This window comes from Anabas testudineus, chromosome 16, assembly GCF_900324465.2.
Source record: "Anabas testudineus chromosome 16, fAnaTes1.2, whole genome shotgun sequence".
Lineage (NCBI taxonomy): Eukaryota > Metazoa > Chordata > Actinopteri > Anabantiformes > Anabantidae > Anabas > Anabas testudineus.
Window position 1 is genome coordinate 1,446,065 of NC_046625.1, and position 17,066 is coordinate 1,463,130.

Here is a 17,066-nt window from a genome sequence, read left to right on the forward strand (position 1 = left end):
TGGAGGCTGCAGGAGCCAGGACGTGTAAGGTTGACAAGTTTCTTCTCTGCTGCTTCTCGAACAGACACAATAAGCAGAAGAATTCAGCAACAACTGAGGGCGACACAAAGAGGCCACCGGGCCTCTGTCCTCTCAGAGACACCTCTGCACATAAGGTGACGTTCAGGTGATTTCCGTAGATTCTTCTTCCTGCATTAACTGGAAAAATGAAAAGGTGACGTAACTCCATTCGGCAGCGGACACAGAGAGTGTTATCACCTTTTTATAAGCGAGAGAGCTCACGAACACATCCGCAGCTTTGCTAATTTTATCTCTCATTTGTGTTGCTGTTGCGTCAGGGATGCAGCTGAGCTGTGTGGGAGGCCGACCTGAAGAATGAAGCTGCCGCCCACGGAGACGAGCTCATTCACACTGAAAGTCTTTCAGCCTCAGATTCACGCTGCAGTGAGATAACAGCAACTCTTCACAGCTTCTCTCCTGGCTTTCTGTACGAGGACGAGCATCATTTCAAACAGGCAGAACTGAAACAGATGAGTTACCATCTGCAAAATGAGCTCTACTTTACACAATGTATTGGAATGAATGGGTAAAATGAAGGTATTTGAAGTAACAACTATGTTAAAAACACACAATGATCTGCTGGTTATTCTAGTTTTATCATGTGAAAGTTGAATTTCTTTGGGTTTGAACCATTTTTTCAGACAAAACAAACAACAGGGATTTGATCTGATGAAGTCATTAGCAATAATCCAACAATAAGATGATTCATCAACAACAGAACAATGTAATCAAACAGTTGGTTCATTGATCAATCAACAGACGTTTAGAGTCACAGCAGCTCTGATAATCTGTTAATGATTTAAGTTATTCATCAGGAAAACGAGCCGAACACTGACACGTCAGTAAGATTTAAACTGGATGTTTGAGTTCAGAGCTGTGAACATGTCAACATGAGTTCAGGCTTCAAGATTCAGTTTTAGTTCAAATTAATGAGGTTCTTCTTTTTTTAACCTTTCTTACCCCTATGTTCATGAAATGATCTGTTTTCACCTGTGATAGGTCAGTGTGTGTGTGTGTGTGTGTGTGTGTGTGCAGGTCAAACATCCTCCCAGACACCTGAAACACGACGTCAGCTCCATGTGCTGCTGTGACAGATGACGACACTCTCAGTAACCGAGCAGCGACAGCAGAGGGAGCCGCCATAAACAATGTGTAGGACCTGCAGAGAGCAGCAGCAAAACATGTTTGTCCACCGTTGGTGTCATGCCTGCATGCTGTGATCCACCGGGGGGGGGGGGGGGGGGGGGGGGGGGGTATTTATAGGCTGATAACGAGCATGTGGCCTTCACCATCACGTTGGCCACACTGGCCCAAAGGAAGCAGTGGAGGGGGGGACACAGTTTCAGAAATATGTAGGACAAGTTAAAGCAGTGAGGTACAAGCCACAAATAAGACTCTACAAAGAGTTTGGAAAAACAAAAATGTGTTTATTAAGACAACAAAAAGACCCTGAGAACTCAGGAACAGTATCAGAGACTTCGTTACGAAGCAGTCGCCGTGATTTTTCTTTACACACATAAGAAAAACAGAACTCCTGCAGGAATTCCAAAAAGGTGAAAGCACCACAGAAGTGTTGTCATGTGACGTTCGACCCCCTCCCTCCACAGCCAGGCATTACAAACAGTCACACACACACTCACACACACTCATCACCCAAAGCCCTGTGGGAAGAGGCCGTTGTCCTTCCCTCCCATGCCCCCACTCCGAGCAGCGTGTCGTCCTGGGAACAATTCATGAGCCTCTCCTGCTAAAATCAGAGCTTTTTCACACTGAGTCTGGTTCATTTCATCGCTGTTTGACCAACAGGGTGAAAGCAGCAGCTCTGGGGGCAGAATGAGGCCAACACACTGCACTAAAGGAGGGGGGGGGCACTTCCCTTCTCATTAGTCTGTAAACAAAAAGACCCAGTAGACCCCCCCACCCCCATCATGATGGTCTGCCACAGCAGGGAACAGCTAGTCTACACCTCAGCCGTGAGCAGACCCCCCCACCCCACCCCACATGAACATACTCCGGGATGCGGTGGTAAATAAACCAAACATCCAGTCAAACAAAACCCATTGTTCACAGATCGCAGGACTCAGCGTGACGTGAGCGTCACTTTACAGTTTAACACGATTTAAAAAGGTGAAAACTCCCTTTCGAGCTAATCAAGATGTTTTGGGGGGGTTGAAGCTCCACTAGCCCCCCCAGTCTGACCCGCAACGACACTTTCAAACATAAACAACACGGCTCGTTAGCCGGGTGGCTAGCGGCTAGCTAGGCTAAGGGCTGTTAGCCACGTAGCGTAACAAACGTTACAGACACATCGAGGATCTGAGAATTAGAACCGGCTCCAGGTTCTCGTCTTAAAGTCCAAACAGTCTCAGCTGGGAGCTCGTACAGGGGGGAGGCTGCGGTGGAGACCCCGTCCCCGGGTCGTCCGCTGCGTTAGGAGCACGGCACATTGTCCACCGCCTTGGGGAAATCTCCACAGTCTGCGGCGGAGAACTGCAGCCTCCTCACGGCCTCTTTGATGAGATTCCCCGATAAAATGAGCTCCTGGAGCAGCCGGTGTGGATCGTCGTCCTCCCCTCTGAGCCTCTTTTTGTTCCACGGTTTGATTTGGTCCCAGTCCTGGTCGCCGTTGGAGCCGGGGATGCTGTACGGGCTTGCCCTGCTGCTGCCCCGGTGGTTCCGGAGCCGCATACAGCAGCCGGTTCGCTTCTGCACCGTCGCTCCCGTGCTTCCGCCGATGAGGGCCGCCGGTTTGACCCCGCCGGCGCTGCTGCCGGTGAGCCCGTGCAGGCAGGACATGGACACGGACACCGTCTTCTGGTGTCCGCCGCTATTGTTGTGGAGCTGCAGCGCTTCTCCGATCTTCGTCACCAGCGCGTCCACCTCTTTGGAGCCCACGGTGACGGACTGCTCCAGAAAGATGTAGTTCTCCTTCCGACAGGGCATCGTGGCGGCTGGGGGACCTCTCCGTGCTGCTGGGGGACCTCTCCGTGCTGCTGGGGGACCTCTCCGTGCTGCTGGGGGACCTCTCCGTGCTGCTGTGGCCGGCTGGGGGACCTCTCCGTGCGGCTGGGGGACCTCTCCGTGCGGCTGGGGGACCTCTCCGTGCTGCTGTGGCCGGCTGGGGGACCTCTCCGTGCTGCTGTGCCCGGCTGGGGGACCTCTCCGTGCGGCTGGGGGACCTCTCCGTGCTGCTGTGCCCGGCTGGGGGACCTCTCCGTGCTGCTGTGGCCGGCTGGGGGACCTCTCCGTGCTGCTGTGGCCGGCTGGGGGACCTCTCCGTGCGGCTGGGGGACCTCTCCGTGCTGCTGTGGCCGGCTGGGGGACCTCTCCGTGCTGCTGTGGCCGGCTGGGGGACCTCTCCGTGCTGCTGTGGCCGGCTGGGGGACCTCTCCGTGCTGCTGTGCCCGGCTGGGGGACCTCTCCGTGCTGCTGTGCCCGGCTGGGGGACCTCTCCGTGCTGCTGTGCCCGGCTGGGGGACCTCTCCGTGCCGCTCGACACTGAGCAACAACCACCGTTGATTTGTAAACAATGGATGACGCGTCGTGGACTGTACCATCTTTCCAGCGAGGGGGTGTTGGGCTTTTATACATCAAAATAAATCGCACGGGTAGGCCTTATTAGTCAACCACCCTCCAGTATAAAACTTTATGAATTTAACACTTTATTTACGACTTCTTAATCTAACACAGGATGTTTGACGGCGGTCTACGGTGTTTTGCCGGTGCTCTTCTTTCCGCATCCACCTGAGCACGTCTCCGCTTTGGACTGCTCCCTCCAAATGGACATTACATAACACAGCTGTCTGTCGTAAAACAAACAAAGCACGATTCATTTATTCATCTCAACGATACAATCACGTTAAATCTCCAAGAAATTCGCTCTCATTTAACTTGTTGAAGCGTCCTGACGTGTTCATATATGAACTAGCACACTGTAACCAGAATATGTGATGAAAAGCATCCTAACATGTTGTGTAACATCTGTTCAGTGTTGCACCAAAATCTGTGACCTATTATCAGATATTGTGACCCAAGAACAATTGCAGCTAAATTGCCACATATACACTTATCACATCCCTCTTTTCTTAGCAGCACATACTTTCTCCATTGTATTTGTGCAGGGTCACATGTTTTTACATATGAATATGAGAATGTGGTCCCACATTTTGTTCTGTGTCCTAATAAACACGTGTCCATATGTCCACGTTTGTTTGATGTCTTTTAACTCTTATTGCATGTAAATGCTTTAAATGTTCACAGAAACAGGCCAGATATAGAGTTTAGAGCAAGGCTGTTCAATACCTATTAAATGTCTGAGAAAATACAAAATATGATGTTTAGGTGCCTAATAAACTCAACTAGGTGTAACATCTGTATGAAAGTACTGATTGATGATTCACGTATTGTTTTGCTGGAGGTTTCTTCCTATAAAGGGAGTTTTTCCTAAAGGGGATTGCTGGGTTTTCTACGTAATTTTTATACAATTACATTCTGTAAGGTCTTAAACACTGTAAAGTGCCTTGAGACGACTTCTGTTGTGATTTTTTTATACAAATAAAATTGAATTGAATATCGTTCTTGCCACCGTGCATCGTTGCAGATAAATAGCTGGTTGGCTGTGAGCATGATGAGTAAACGTGTGGAGCAAGCCCCGGCATCCAGCATGTGCATAGTGACAATAGGCGAAGAGGGAGGGTGTGCGTCTGTGGGAGAACACGGTGTACATTTCTGTTTCTGAGAAATAGCAGCGGGGCTAAACCTGATGCTCCTCTCAAAGGGAGAGCCATCATGACCATAAAAGGAGCTACTATCACTGCTACCACATGGGGCCTGAGCCAATCAGAGGCCCGGCTGAGGCTTCCTGTGTGTGTCAATGGCAGCAGCAGCAGGAGTCCAGTCATACTGAGAAGGCAGCGAGGTTACAAGGAGCTGGAGGCAGTTACGAGTTAAGAGAGACCAAAAAGTGAAACCAAGATAAACTGTTATCACTTCCTGGAGCAGATTATCTTAAACCTACTGCAAGTCAACCTGTTGACACTGTGCTGTACATGCAGCACTGTGCTAAAGCAGTTTTTATTCTAGATTACCATCATGCAAGTTACAATTAACATTAAATGCTCACGTCTTAGAGAACTTGCCCCAGGTGTTGTGTGGATTTGGTGCCTTGTGAGTCTACATGTAATCTCATTGTGTTGAGATCATGCCTCTGTTGAGAGCACAGCATCTGTTACGAGATTCCTTGTTCATCTTTATGATTCTGGCTTTATGTTTGGAGTTGTTGTTATGTCAAATTATCAATTTAGGTCAGATCAAATTCCTCCCTGATGGCTTTGTATGATGGATAAACATCAGGATAAAGAGTCTTTGCACAGCACTGCACATTCTGTTCCATACTGTTTATTCACTGCGTGTCTGTTTCTAATAATAAGGTAAATATGACATTTCACACAGTCCATGTCTGTGAATTATGCTTTCCTTTTGCTATGTGGAATTTTCATTTCACATTAGTACTAAATAAAAATACGTGCTGGAGCAGCAGTGAAAGGAAAACAAGTGTACACTGAGAACTGAAAGGAATTATAATTTACATAGAGCCGTTATGGGGACAGAAGCTGATTTTAACACTTCTGTTCCACGACTAGGTCACAGGGAACTCGCTGTTTGTTCCACCTTTCTACCATCAGTCAGTGTTTTCCCTGATCTTAACTGAGCATAAACCAAACTAAATATTAACCAGAACAGTGTCAGACCCTGAAGTGGTCAGGTATGTTGTTACTACTTGAATGTTTGACCTTCACTGTGCTTCACTGATCACAACAACTGTAGAGGCTAAGGAGCGAACCCATGAATGTCACCTGTGACATGGGTCTGGATGTCAAATAAGCAATTTACAGTACACAACGTGATGTGGAAACCTGAAGCCTCCGGGTCACAGAGGAGACATCATGTGAGCAGGATCTGAATGTTTGAGATGAATAATGTTTACAGTACATATTCCAGAAATCTCAAGCAGTGAGGAAGTGTATGTGGTCTTGTAGGATGATGTAATTGAAGGACGGGGCCTATACGCTGTTTCCTCATAGCTGGGGTTTGTAGTAATAACTGCCAATGGTCAGTTAGGTGTTACAGAGACTTGTGAAGTGCTTCTTCTCTTACAGAGACAAAACTATTACAGAAACAACAGAAACCACAATCTTAGAGTCAAACCTATAGTTTGCTGACAGAAGCTCAAAATGGAAAATGTACGGATGTAATGGAAAAAGACTGTAAACGTTTGTTGTGCACTGACAATGTGGAGATGTACTCAGGGTTTCTCCTAAAATAAACAGAACCCTGTGTGTAATTAAAGTATGTGATGGAAATGGAAGCAGGAAATCCATTTCTCACTCTTCATGTAAACAAGACTTTCTGGATGAGTCCATGAGTCAGTTAAGTCATCTTTTAAACTCCCTCCTTCCCTAAGGTCCAACCTCCATGAACTCAGTGCACAACATGAGGAAGCGAGCTGGCAGAGAACTGGGTCACACACTTCCTCATTCTTTGGTGTCTTCCTGGATGTGAGTCATTGGGGTGGTAAACAGCACGGCAAAGACAATTCCTGTTTGTGTGCTACAGCAGCTGCTGCTCGCTCACACATTCCCTAAACCGACCACCACAACAGGAACAGAGTGTGTGACCTCATCCTCAGTCTTATTGTCCAGTGTGTGAGAGACAGAAACGAAAGGAGATGAATAAACCTTAGAAACAGCAACACATTCAGCAGACACAGACACTGTAGTCTGGAAGAGACACCGAGCAGCTCCAGATGTCATGTTGTGTCTTCTTTGGTGCTTTTCATCTGTTACTCATCATGTTCTGTCTGTTATTGTGTGTTCTGAGTTGTTTTTGTGTTTATTTTTTGTGCACCACGTCTCTTTTTGGTCATTTATCATCTGTCTGTGGTCATTTTGTGACCATCTTTGGTTTGTTAAATGTCTGTTTGGCTTCACTTATGGTCATTATGTTTTTCATTTGTGTCATTTTTAATCTGTTCATGGTCTATTTTTTGAAATTGTTATTGTTTTTTGTCTCTGGGATCATTTTGTGTTCATATTTTTGGCATCATCTCTCTCTTTGAGGTCATTTTGTCCATTTTTAGTGTCTCTTTCTGGTCATTTTCCATCCGTTTGTGGTCATTTTGTATCTTTAAACTGAGCTTTGTGGCATTCAAACAGGAGATATTACCGTTTACTTCATACACAGGTGCTCTGGACCAGAGTCCACCTGATCTCGCTGGTTCCTGGGCCTGTACCTAGTAGACTCCTTCAGTAATCCAGCCATGCCTCAAGTCAGCCTGCGTTGACTTAGTGCTCAGGACCTGTTCCCCCTCTACAGACTGTTGTGCTTCATGAAATCAGATTCATTTGCTCTGTATTTAAGGGCAGGGTCTAAATAAAGAGATCGACTGTGCAACTCACATTCATGGCAACATCAGATCAACAACAGCCACCCAGCTGATCTTAAAATACAAACTGGGAAGTCCAGTTTAAAAGCTCACAGGGCCGGTTGTTAAGTGAAATTAGAGGATAAATGAGGAAATAATATTTTCTTCTGATGGTCAATAAATCCTATAAAAACACCCAAACCAACAATGGACATCTTTTACTACTGGGTGTGCATCAAAGCCTCTTGACATATCTTATTCCTCTGTTTCATAGAGCTCTATTGTCCAGAAGCTGTTGAAAGCACAATGATCCACAGTGTGTGACACGTTCCTTCGTTACCCTAAACTCAATCCCACATCCTGCACCGTCCTGCTGCCACAAATACTCACTAGAGACCAAATGTGGATTCATCTGCTGCTGAAAACAGTCCCTAACAAATTCTTCCTCCTGTTTGACTAAAGTTTGAGAGACACGTGTTGTTGGAATGAATCACAAAAAGAAAAAGATAGAAAAGTGGAGCAACAACAACAGACTAGACACAGCTTTGAGGTGCTATTAGGCTCCTGCACTAGTTTAGACGGTACTAGTCTAAACTAGACTGTGTATGTATAACTTTGAATCCCTCCTGGTTGCTGTAAATCTTTGAAACTAATTATTTGACTGTACTTAAGAACAGGCTGCTGTGCCACTGAAACGGGCTGAGCTGAATGGAGAGCGAGCAGAAAAGAAAACAGGCCTTTCAGCCAGAGGATCAACTTTGCTAGCAGTTGGAGGGCAGCCAGCCCCCGAGCGGGTTCACAGAGTTTGTCTCCTCCATTCAAGCACAGAGAGACGCCTTTTTTAAAATCTCCTCCCACCCTCTCCCTCCCTCTCTCTCTCTCTCTAAGAGGAATGTGAGGTAGTTGCACATGGCAGGAAGCAATAGCAAAGGATTTATTTGTTGCTGTGCTGTGTGCCTGCAGGCTGTGTTATAAACATACACAGAAACATAATCACAGCCTCAATTGTTAATAGAGAATTGATTCGAAAAGAAACTGAATCAGACTCAGCTGATGTGAATCAAACAGCCCAGAGCAAAGGAAACCTGTCTCTGTTTCTTTGTCCAGCTGGTTTCTTCTACGTTTACACAAACTTATTTTAACTTTTAATATTATTATTATTATTATTACTGTACTTAGTTAACTTATTTTAACTTTATTATTTTTATTATTATTATACTTATTTAACTTACAGGTGGTTGTAATCTATCTATTTAAATGACTGGAGGTCGACTCACAGTGTGTATCAGTCGGAGAGGAGCTGATAACACTGAGAGTGTTTTAATGGACAAACATATTAGTTAATATGGTGACCTGAAGTTATGACGCTCGCATGGTGGAGTAGGTTGGTTATAATATATCTGTGGGGAAAATATATCACTGTTGTTGATGTTTCTTTACTTCACGGGTAATTTCTGTTCATCAGCTTTTGTTCAATGTTTCCCTGACAGCGGGGTTTAGTTCAGACTTCAGTGCATTTCAGAATGGAAACAATAATTTACATCACGAAGAAAAGACATTGGGAGATGATGCATTCATGTGTCATCTGACCTATCACGTGCTACTTGCTTACAGCTCTGCCTAGTACTTGTTATACAGGACACTGCCTCCATGCACAAATCCAGATCCATAAACAAATGATGCTCCTCATTTGATCTGGAAGATGCCGTCTGCCCTACACTGAGCTCTGACTTTCATCATGAACGCTCAGTATGAGCCAGAGCTTCAAACAAAAAGTGTTGGACTCCCTGCAGCAGGTTCCACATCTGGTGGAACGAATGAAGCCAGAAGGATGGAGGCTGTTAGAGAAGCACATGAAAGCCCATAGTGTCATTAAATGGGACTAGATTGCATGGGTGTCCACATAATTTTGGCAACGACCAGATAATGAGAACAATAAGTTTCAGTAACACTTATTTCTGCCCTAAACAGTCTGAAATGTCAGAATACAACTGTACAAACCAAATACTTTAGTTGGGATTAGACACAAAGACATTTGGTTAGGGTTAGTAAAATGTTTGACTTCTTCCTGAACTTCACATGATGCCGCAAACTTCAGTCTCCTGTGGTGATGTCCTGTGTTTTGCTGTCCAGTAAAATGCTAGAATGGTTTCCAGGAAGGATGTTTGCAGTTAGATCTTATTCTGCTCGAGCTGCTCACACATTTCCTAATGTTTACATGATTATAATGAGCAACTAGAAGAAATAATGGGAAACATAAGAACCACAGTTACACGAGGTCAGTGAGGCACAAAGCTCTGACAACTTCTATTTAGAAGTTTTGGGGATCACTGGTATCGATCTACTTTTACCTGTGTCTAGGTCTGAAGACTCTCAAACAAGGAAAACAACAGTCAGAAACCCGACGGGTTGGAAACCAACTTCCTCTAACTTGGAATAGAAACACAGACAAACAGTAAAAGATGAACAGTTCACTGTAAATATTCATCACAGTCGACTTCCTGCTCCAACTTCGATTGTTCTCATCACTATCGTCACTGGACTCGTTCATTGTTAATGACTTTAGAAGTAATCTTGAAACATGTGACCTTGAATGGTGGAGATTTCAAAGTTCAAGAAGTAATGTCAGAGTAAAACTCTGTGGTTAAGAATACTGCATCAAACAACAGAAAGTTCTCTAATTTATACCAGATGGTTTTGATTCTTTTGATTTTGAACCCACTTTCTTTTCCCATGTGGTTGAATTGAGTCCAACAAAACACAGAAACACAACAGATCAAGAGAGTTACGACTAATGTGGTAATGGTTCACACTGAGGCTCCTGCATATGAAAGCTTCAGGATTACATAACCCAACGTGTCTTCAAGGCATACCGAGTGTAATCGACGCCATGCGCTTTGTGTGTGAACACGAGCTGAGGCGCAGTTGTACATGAATGTGGGGGTGAAAAGGCACATTTGTCTCCACCCCTGTGCTACGGCGGGATTGATAAACAGAGATTATGTGGTGACAGCTTGTAAAACTGCTGCTGGAGCTCAGCAACCTGATGTTACTGATTCTGTGAATGTACAGAGGAGCTGGAACGTTGACTGCTGTTACATAACTGAGGCACGTATGCCTGACTGAGTGTGTGTGTGTGTGTGTGTGTGTGTGTGTGTGTTTACATTCTTGCTGACTGAGGTGTTCCGTGTTCATGGAGAGCTAGCTCCACTCCCACCCACCCAGATTGGCCAGTTTCCTTAATCTGAGCAATTTATCAAGTAACTGGATCCCAGGTGGAGTTTCACCCTGTCACCTCTGTGGGAACTGTGGGAACTGTGTGGGCATGCAGACAAATAACTGCCTCAACATTTGAAATGTGCTAAACGTGACTGGCCTTCAAGTGGAGGAAGTGAAAGATAAAAAACTGAGTCTGTTTCATTTCTTGTTTGCTTCACTTCACATGTTTCAGGTGTAAACACTGCTTTACTCCACATACACTGAATAATTACAGAATATTCCAGAGGGTTGGGGTTAATTATTACATTATTACAGCCACTGCTGTCTGTGCTGAGCTCCGAACACGTTCCACTTATTCTGCTCTCGTGAAATTGTACTTCCTGTCTCACAGTGTCCTCACACTCACACAAAGATTCCATGAGCTCTGTCAGAATCTGCATTTCTTTTTCAACCAGTCTTTATATGAAATGTTGTGAAATTAGAATTTGCGGATTCATCAGTTATCAGCGTATTAAAGCTTCAATCAACACCAACAGACCTCAACAAGCTCTTTCCCTGTGGAATTGTTAGTTCCTAGCACTGGCGTCCCTCCAGGGACCCGTTTGATTGTTGCACCACAGAGCAACAACATGACCAGACAAACTCCTTCCTCCTCTAAGGAGGATGTTCGTAATCAGTGACTCACACCTTTCTGTTGTGTTGGATGCAACATCTGATGCAACTGCAATTATCAAACTGTGGTTGTTCGTAGTAGTTGAGGTGAGGACGGATGTTGGACTGGATTCTGTGCTTTTACTGACATAAACACACGTCAGATGAAATGTGATGTAAACAGTCAGGTCCACGTTTCACTGGTTGTTTTAAAGCTCTTTCTTTAACTGAACAACTCAGACTGAGACCTCGTTAAAGTAAAAAAAATGCACATTAAACAGCCAGAGAGGCCGTTTCTGCAGATGAACGTTAAACATAATGTCAGGTGTGTTGACAACGTAATGTTCGGCTCATTATCTTGTTCAGGTAACAGGTTTCAGTTTTCTGCACTCTGTGAGGATCTGTCAACACATGAAGGTGGAACACAGTAAGAAAATGTGACCATTGCAACTTCAGGTAAAGTTGAGTCAAGTCCCTGCTGCATCACACGAGGTTATGAAGTGAGCTGCAATCAATCGGACTAAATTAGCTGCATAAACCACATCAGGAGAGACAGTGGCTGTTTCACATCACAAATTCCTAAATAGCAAACTCACACAGTGAGGTGATGAGGGGACGCTGGCATGATGTAACAGCCAGAATCCATCGTTCCTCCTGAAACCCTGCTAATATTTGAGGTGAGCTGCACACACACATGCAGTACACACATGCAGTACACACACGAAGAGTTTGATGAACTCGAGGGAAAGTTCATATTTCAGTGAACTTGACAGTTACAGACAAATCTGATAGAACAAACATCAGTTGCTTCATGTCCTGTTCATGTGCAGCGGTAAAACACCAGTGGTTCGACTTTATCTAACACATCCAGGACGTGGAGACACGCCCGCCGCTGTAGCCGCTCATTAGCCCTCTGATGGATTTATTGTTAAAACTATGCAGCATTGTCAGAGCTTTATTGCAATCGGACATTTTATTACATTGTGTTATGACGGGGTAAAATTAGACAACACACACACACACACACACACACACAGTAAAGTGATTATGGCAGGTACAACGTGTTCTGCTGAGCTGTTCAATGTCCCTTCTCTCTGTTTCTCTTGTTAATTGGAGTTTGAACACTCACAGAGTCTCTCTCACATTAACAAAACAACAGTGAGAACGAGTCAAGTAACTTAAATGAATATGTTAAAGAGCTGATTTAATTCAAGCTGCAGTGACTTTAACACATGAAAGAAACAGTTGAGGGTCATGAAAAGTCTATTTTCCATTAGATGCGTGTGAGGATTTCAACCTGTATGAAGCATGAAGCAGTGAAACATGTTCACACACATAAATCTGTGTTTTGTTATTTTCCATCCAGGTTATTTCATCCCTCTTTCTCCTTTAGAGTTGTCTGTTGTCAAAACACAGAGCAAAAAGCTGCCAAGTAACCTGGGAGATAATCCTGCACACACACAGACAACATGTTGTGTTCACGTTCAGCTCCTTCTGGTTTTATAATCTCTGCAGGAGGCCGAGCTCCTAAAGATTAAACAGCAGCTTTTTCCTGAAAAACACCACAAAGACAGAACTACTTATCTACTGTAGCTGTAACGAAACAGATTCCAGAGGATCTCTGGTGCTTTTTGGCTTTAATGAGTTAATTAGTTTGAATTAATGATGACAGAAAAGCACCTGGCCGACTTGTAGATTCGAACCCCTGTCCTTCTTGGTGGGAGGCAACAGAAGTACATTTATAGAGATGCTTGGAATCAAATAACCACACTAATATTAAAACAAATAACTTGACGCCATCAATAAGTTAAAATAAAGATAATGACGTCGACATTAAATATCCAACAACTCACCGACGTTATGTTGCTTTATTTGACAAAGATCATTTTTAGCAAATGCAAAATAAAAAACTAAACTTAACACTAAACACAGTCATTTAAAATGGAGCTAATTTAGGATTCGGTTATGTTGTGAGCTCAGTATCTAATAAGATGCTGCTGAGGCTCCACATACAGTTTTCTTCTGTTCTGTTAAACTGAAACGAGCTCTGAGTGGTTTCAGTATTTTCCAGGGATCCACTGATCCCTGTGTGGTTTGGTGTGTGTGTGTGTGTGTGTGTGTGTGTGTGTGTGTGTGTGTGTGTGTGTGTGTGTGTGTGTGTGTGATACCGTGGATCAGGGTCACAGCAGGGTGGGGTTTGTTGCTATGAAATAACAACAGAGACCCTGGAGATTAACCAACGACTATTACAGCCAATGAGACGTCTGAGTCTTTGTTTATGTGTGTGGGTGTGTGAGTGTGTGTGTGAATGTCTTTGAGTGTGTGTGTGTTTTTCTACAGAGAGTGAAGGCAAGAATCAAAGGCAGCAGATAATAAGAGGAGACACAGCTCCAGCTCCATTTTTATTTGTGTGAATAAATCTGTGAGTGATTGTGTTTTGTTGTCTTCCTCTACACAGTTTAACCAGCAGTCTGCATGTGATGTACTGTAAGTACAGTAAATACTTTAAGTACAGTAAATACTGTAAGTACAGTAAATACTTTAAGTACAGTAAATACTGTAAGTACAATAAATACTGTACGTACTGATAACAGGTTCCTCCTGCAGGAACCAAACGTGGTCTCTGGACGTACAACTGAACCAGTTCAACTGCACAAACCAAGACTGCAAGAAAACTCTTAACAAATAAAATACATTTAATATTTCTTGTTGACAAAGGAAACAAGTAACAAACATCTAAATGACGTTGTGTTGGTCGATCATTGTTCACGGTAACACTGAAAAACCCGGTCCAAGTGAACGCTGGGATGTGGGAAACCTGAAGCCATCAGAGCAGCTCCCTGCTGCATCACTGTGCACAGGTCTGACTGCCGTCTGGAGGTCAGCGCCGCTGCTGCTCTTTGTTCATAGCTGCTTCAAAACAAAACCCAGGAGCATCATGGGAAATCCTCCCAGAAGAGGAGGGGTTAGATATGATTAGATATGACCCACTGCAGATGCTGTGTGTGTGTGTGTGTGTGTGTGAGTGTGTGTGTGTGTTACTGTACTCGTCTCAGTCCCTGAGGGAGCGGCTGGTCAACATTCACAGCCTGCAGCTTCTAATAAAACCAATAGAACAGTAACGTGTGCAGGAGCTGCTGGTCCCCTCAGTGTGATCATTTAACTTTTACAGTTTGTGATAGGTCTCATTTACATTTAGCAGATAGGATCCAGATCAAGTAAAACTGCAGGGTCCAGTTTGAGTTGAAACCATGTGTCTGAGGACGTAAACAGAAAGAAAAAGGGTTTGAACCTAATGCTAGAAGGCAGCTGACACACTACTAAATCTAAATCGTCCATCTCGTCACCGTTTAAACTGATTTCTGTAACATTTTCTGTACTCTGTGGTTTAGTTCAGTCCTGAGAAACTGCAGCAGCTTTTATTCCGTTTGTTTCAGATTCACTTATAAATGTTTAGTTGGTCATCGTTCACACAGGAAGGAGTTCTGGGCTCAGTTGATAATTCATCTGAGAAACTCCAAACACCAAATAATGTGGAACATGTGACACCACAAGACAAACACTGTGCATTTAGACATTTGAGATATTATTGCGACACACTCGGCTGCTGAGGATCATGTCACTGCTCAATGTGAAAGAACTGTGGTTATTATTTACTACTCAGGCTCAGACTGGTCTGAGTTTAACTGGTTTAAGCTAAACCAGTTAAACTCAGACTGGTCTGAGTTTAACTGGTTTAAGCTAAACCACCCTCTTAAAACAATGATCATATATCTGCTCCTTCTGTATTTTATACTCTGTCCAGTCTCTACATGAGTTTCACTGACAGAAACTGAATAGTTAGGTTGGATCTATTTTTAATTCTCTTATCTTACAGAGTAGTCATTAAATTCTCATCTCTATTAGAAGTGCACATACAGTATGTTCTAGATCAATATATATAATTACTTTATATATTACAGAACAAGGTCTGTGGCACCTGGACTGTTAAATACACAGACACACCTTATATCATATTATCTTACAGATATTATTCATTAACACTATGATGTTTAATAGAAGTAACTTCTTCAAATTTAATTAAGAAAATCTCAAAACAGTTTTCACATTTTTCTTTCTCAGGTTTGTTTCAGTGAACCTCTCACAGTCTCCACATTCCTCTGACTCGTCGTTTCTGCAGGTCAGTTGTTCGGGACATTTTACGTGTTGATATTGCAAAGTCAGCTTTATCAGCAGCTCCTGTCTGTCCTGCCGTCCGTTCGCCTGCTGCTGGAACAACACACTTGTGGCAGTCAGTTACTAATTCTGAGAATCCCCCCCCTCCCCTCGTCCCGCTCTCTCTCTCTCAATGACGAAGCCTTAATGTTGTTGTTGTTAAGTCTGGAACCAGAGAGTGAAAGAGAGGGGACGACAGAATAAAGACGGGAGCTGCTAAATGAGTTTATTAAGACACTGTTACAGTCCAGCTGGGAGATTTCTACCACACAGAACCACAGCAGGTGAACAGTCACTGATGATCAGCCTGTGCAGATCTGGGATGTCTTTTAGAACTGATCTGGTTTGACCTCAGTGAAAAACAAAAATGAACGAGCCAAACACAGAGACAGACCTGCATCTGATATTTGTCACTGCAGGAGCCAGTTGGCTTTCAGTCCTAACTCGCCTCCTCACTCCACTAGTCCCCGTGGTGTCCCTCCCCAAAGCTGAAACCAAGTTCAAGAATAAACTGACTGAACGCAGGTTTTCACTGGGACATGTTTCTGTAGTGAGACTGTCTTTACCTGAATGCCACAGGTCACCTGTGCAGGCAGCTTGTTATGACTGACAGTTACACTTCATAGCAAAATTAGGTTCCTACACAAGTTCCTTCACTGTGGGAAAGTTAATCAGCCGCTGGATTCTGTTCACAGGTGAGATAAACCAAAAGGTTTAAATAAAATAAATCCTCCTGTGGGTCGTATTAATCTAGTGTCGTTCACGTTGGTGGACTTGATAAAGCATGGATCCAGATTCTCCTTAAAGAAAATGTAAACACAGCAAACACAGTAAAAATGCACTGTCATCAATCTGCAACAGAGAAAAACACGTTTCATCACATATGACAGATGATACTGAAGCTTCAGTGCACACGTGTACAAGAGGGACGGAGTTACTTATTAGGGAAACAGACGTCTGCAGAGGTGGATCCAAATATGTTGGCTGTGTCATATGGAATAAAGTGGTAAGAGTTCACTCAGTAACATCTCCTGAGATGTAAAGAGATGTTACTGAGGTCTAACTTGGTCTGGATATGATTCACCTGCCCTTATTGTACTGGGCTCTAGAAAAGGTCAGAAAACCCTCAGTCAGCACTTCTGGACCAGCTCTGGGCACATTTGAATATTGTGAATCAGCCTCTGCAGCTGTGTTTCCACACAGACCAGGCTCCTGTGTCCCTGCTGGGAGTAAAGATTTCAAACAGACTGAGGCCAAACCACACAGAGCAAACAGTGAGTGAGCGGCAGCCCGATCGACCCGTCTCGTTTCCACGCAGCCGAGCTGATCTGATGCTATTTCTGTCCCTCTGACTGTCTGCGTTCCTTCTAGGAAGCTGGCAGCTCGTCCCTGCTGAAACCTCACGCTCTGACTGTTTGGACTCTGAATATAGAAGCTGAGCACATTTACAACGTGATGCTGCAAAGTCCACCTTTGTTTGTTTAGGTTGTTGTCTTTG

At 44.1% G+C, this 17,066-nt stretch overlaps 1 protein-coding gene across 2 annotated transcripts; it reads right to left on the bottom strand.

Annotated features, from left to right (window-relative positions):
• Nucleotides 1-1,466: 1,466 nt before the first annotated feature.
• Nucleotides 1,467-4,267, bottom strand: LOC113171174 (GSK-3-binding protein-like). Of its 2 annotated transcripts, XM_026373562.1 has the most exons (2): nucleotides 3,509-4,267; nucleotides 1,467-3,020 (listed from the first exon to the last, which is right to left on the bottom strand). In XM_026373562.1, the coding sequence occupies exons 1-2, from the start codon at nucleotides 3,615-3,617 to the stop codon at nucleotides 2,491-2,493; spliced, it is 639 nt and encodes a 212-aa protein (XP_026229347.1). In that variant the 5' UTR covers nucleotides 3,618-4,267; the 3' UTR covers nucleotides 1,467-2,490. The 2 variants fall into 2 exon arrangements, with proteins under 2 accessions (XP_026229347.1, XP_026229348.1); XM_026373563.1 differs by lacking the exon at nucleotides 3,509-4,267 and having other exon boundaries at nucleotides 1,467-3,087.
• Between the last annotated feature and the right edge of the window lie 12,799 nt (nucleotides 4,268-17,066).

Bases quoted from the DNA above. Each gene is read 5' to 3' on its own strand.
- LOC113171174 (XM_026373562.1), bottom strand. From the start codon at position 3,617: ATGGTACAGTCCACGACGCGTCATCCATTGTTTACAAATCAACGGTGG. The intron at 3,021-3,508 runs GTCCCCCAGCCG...CAGCACGGAGAG, and splicing joins GGGCACAGCAGCACGGAGAG to GTCCCCCAGCCGCCACGATG.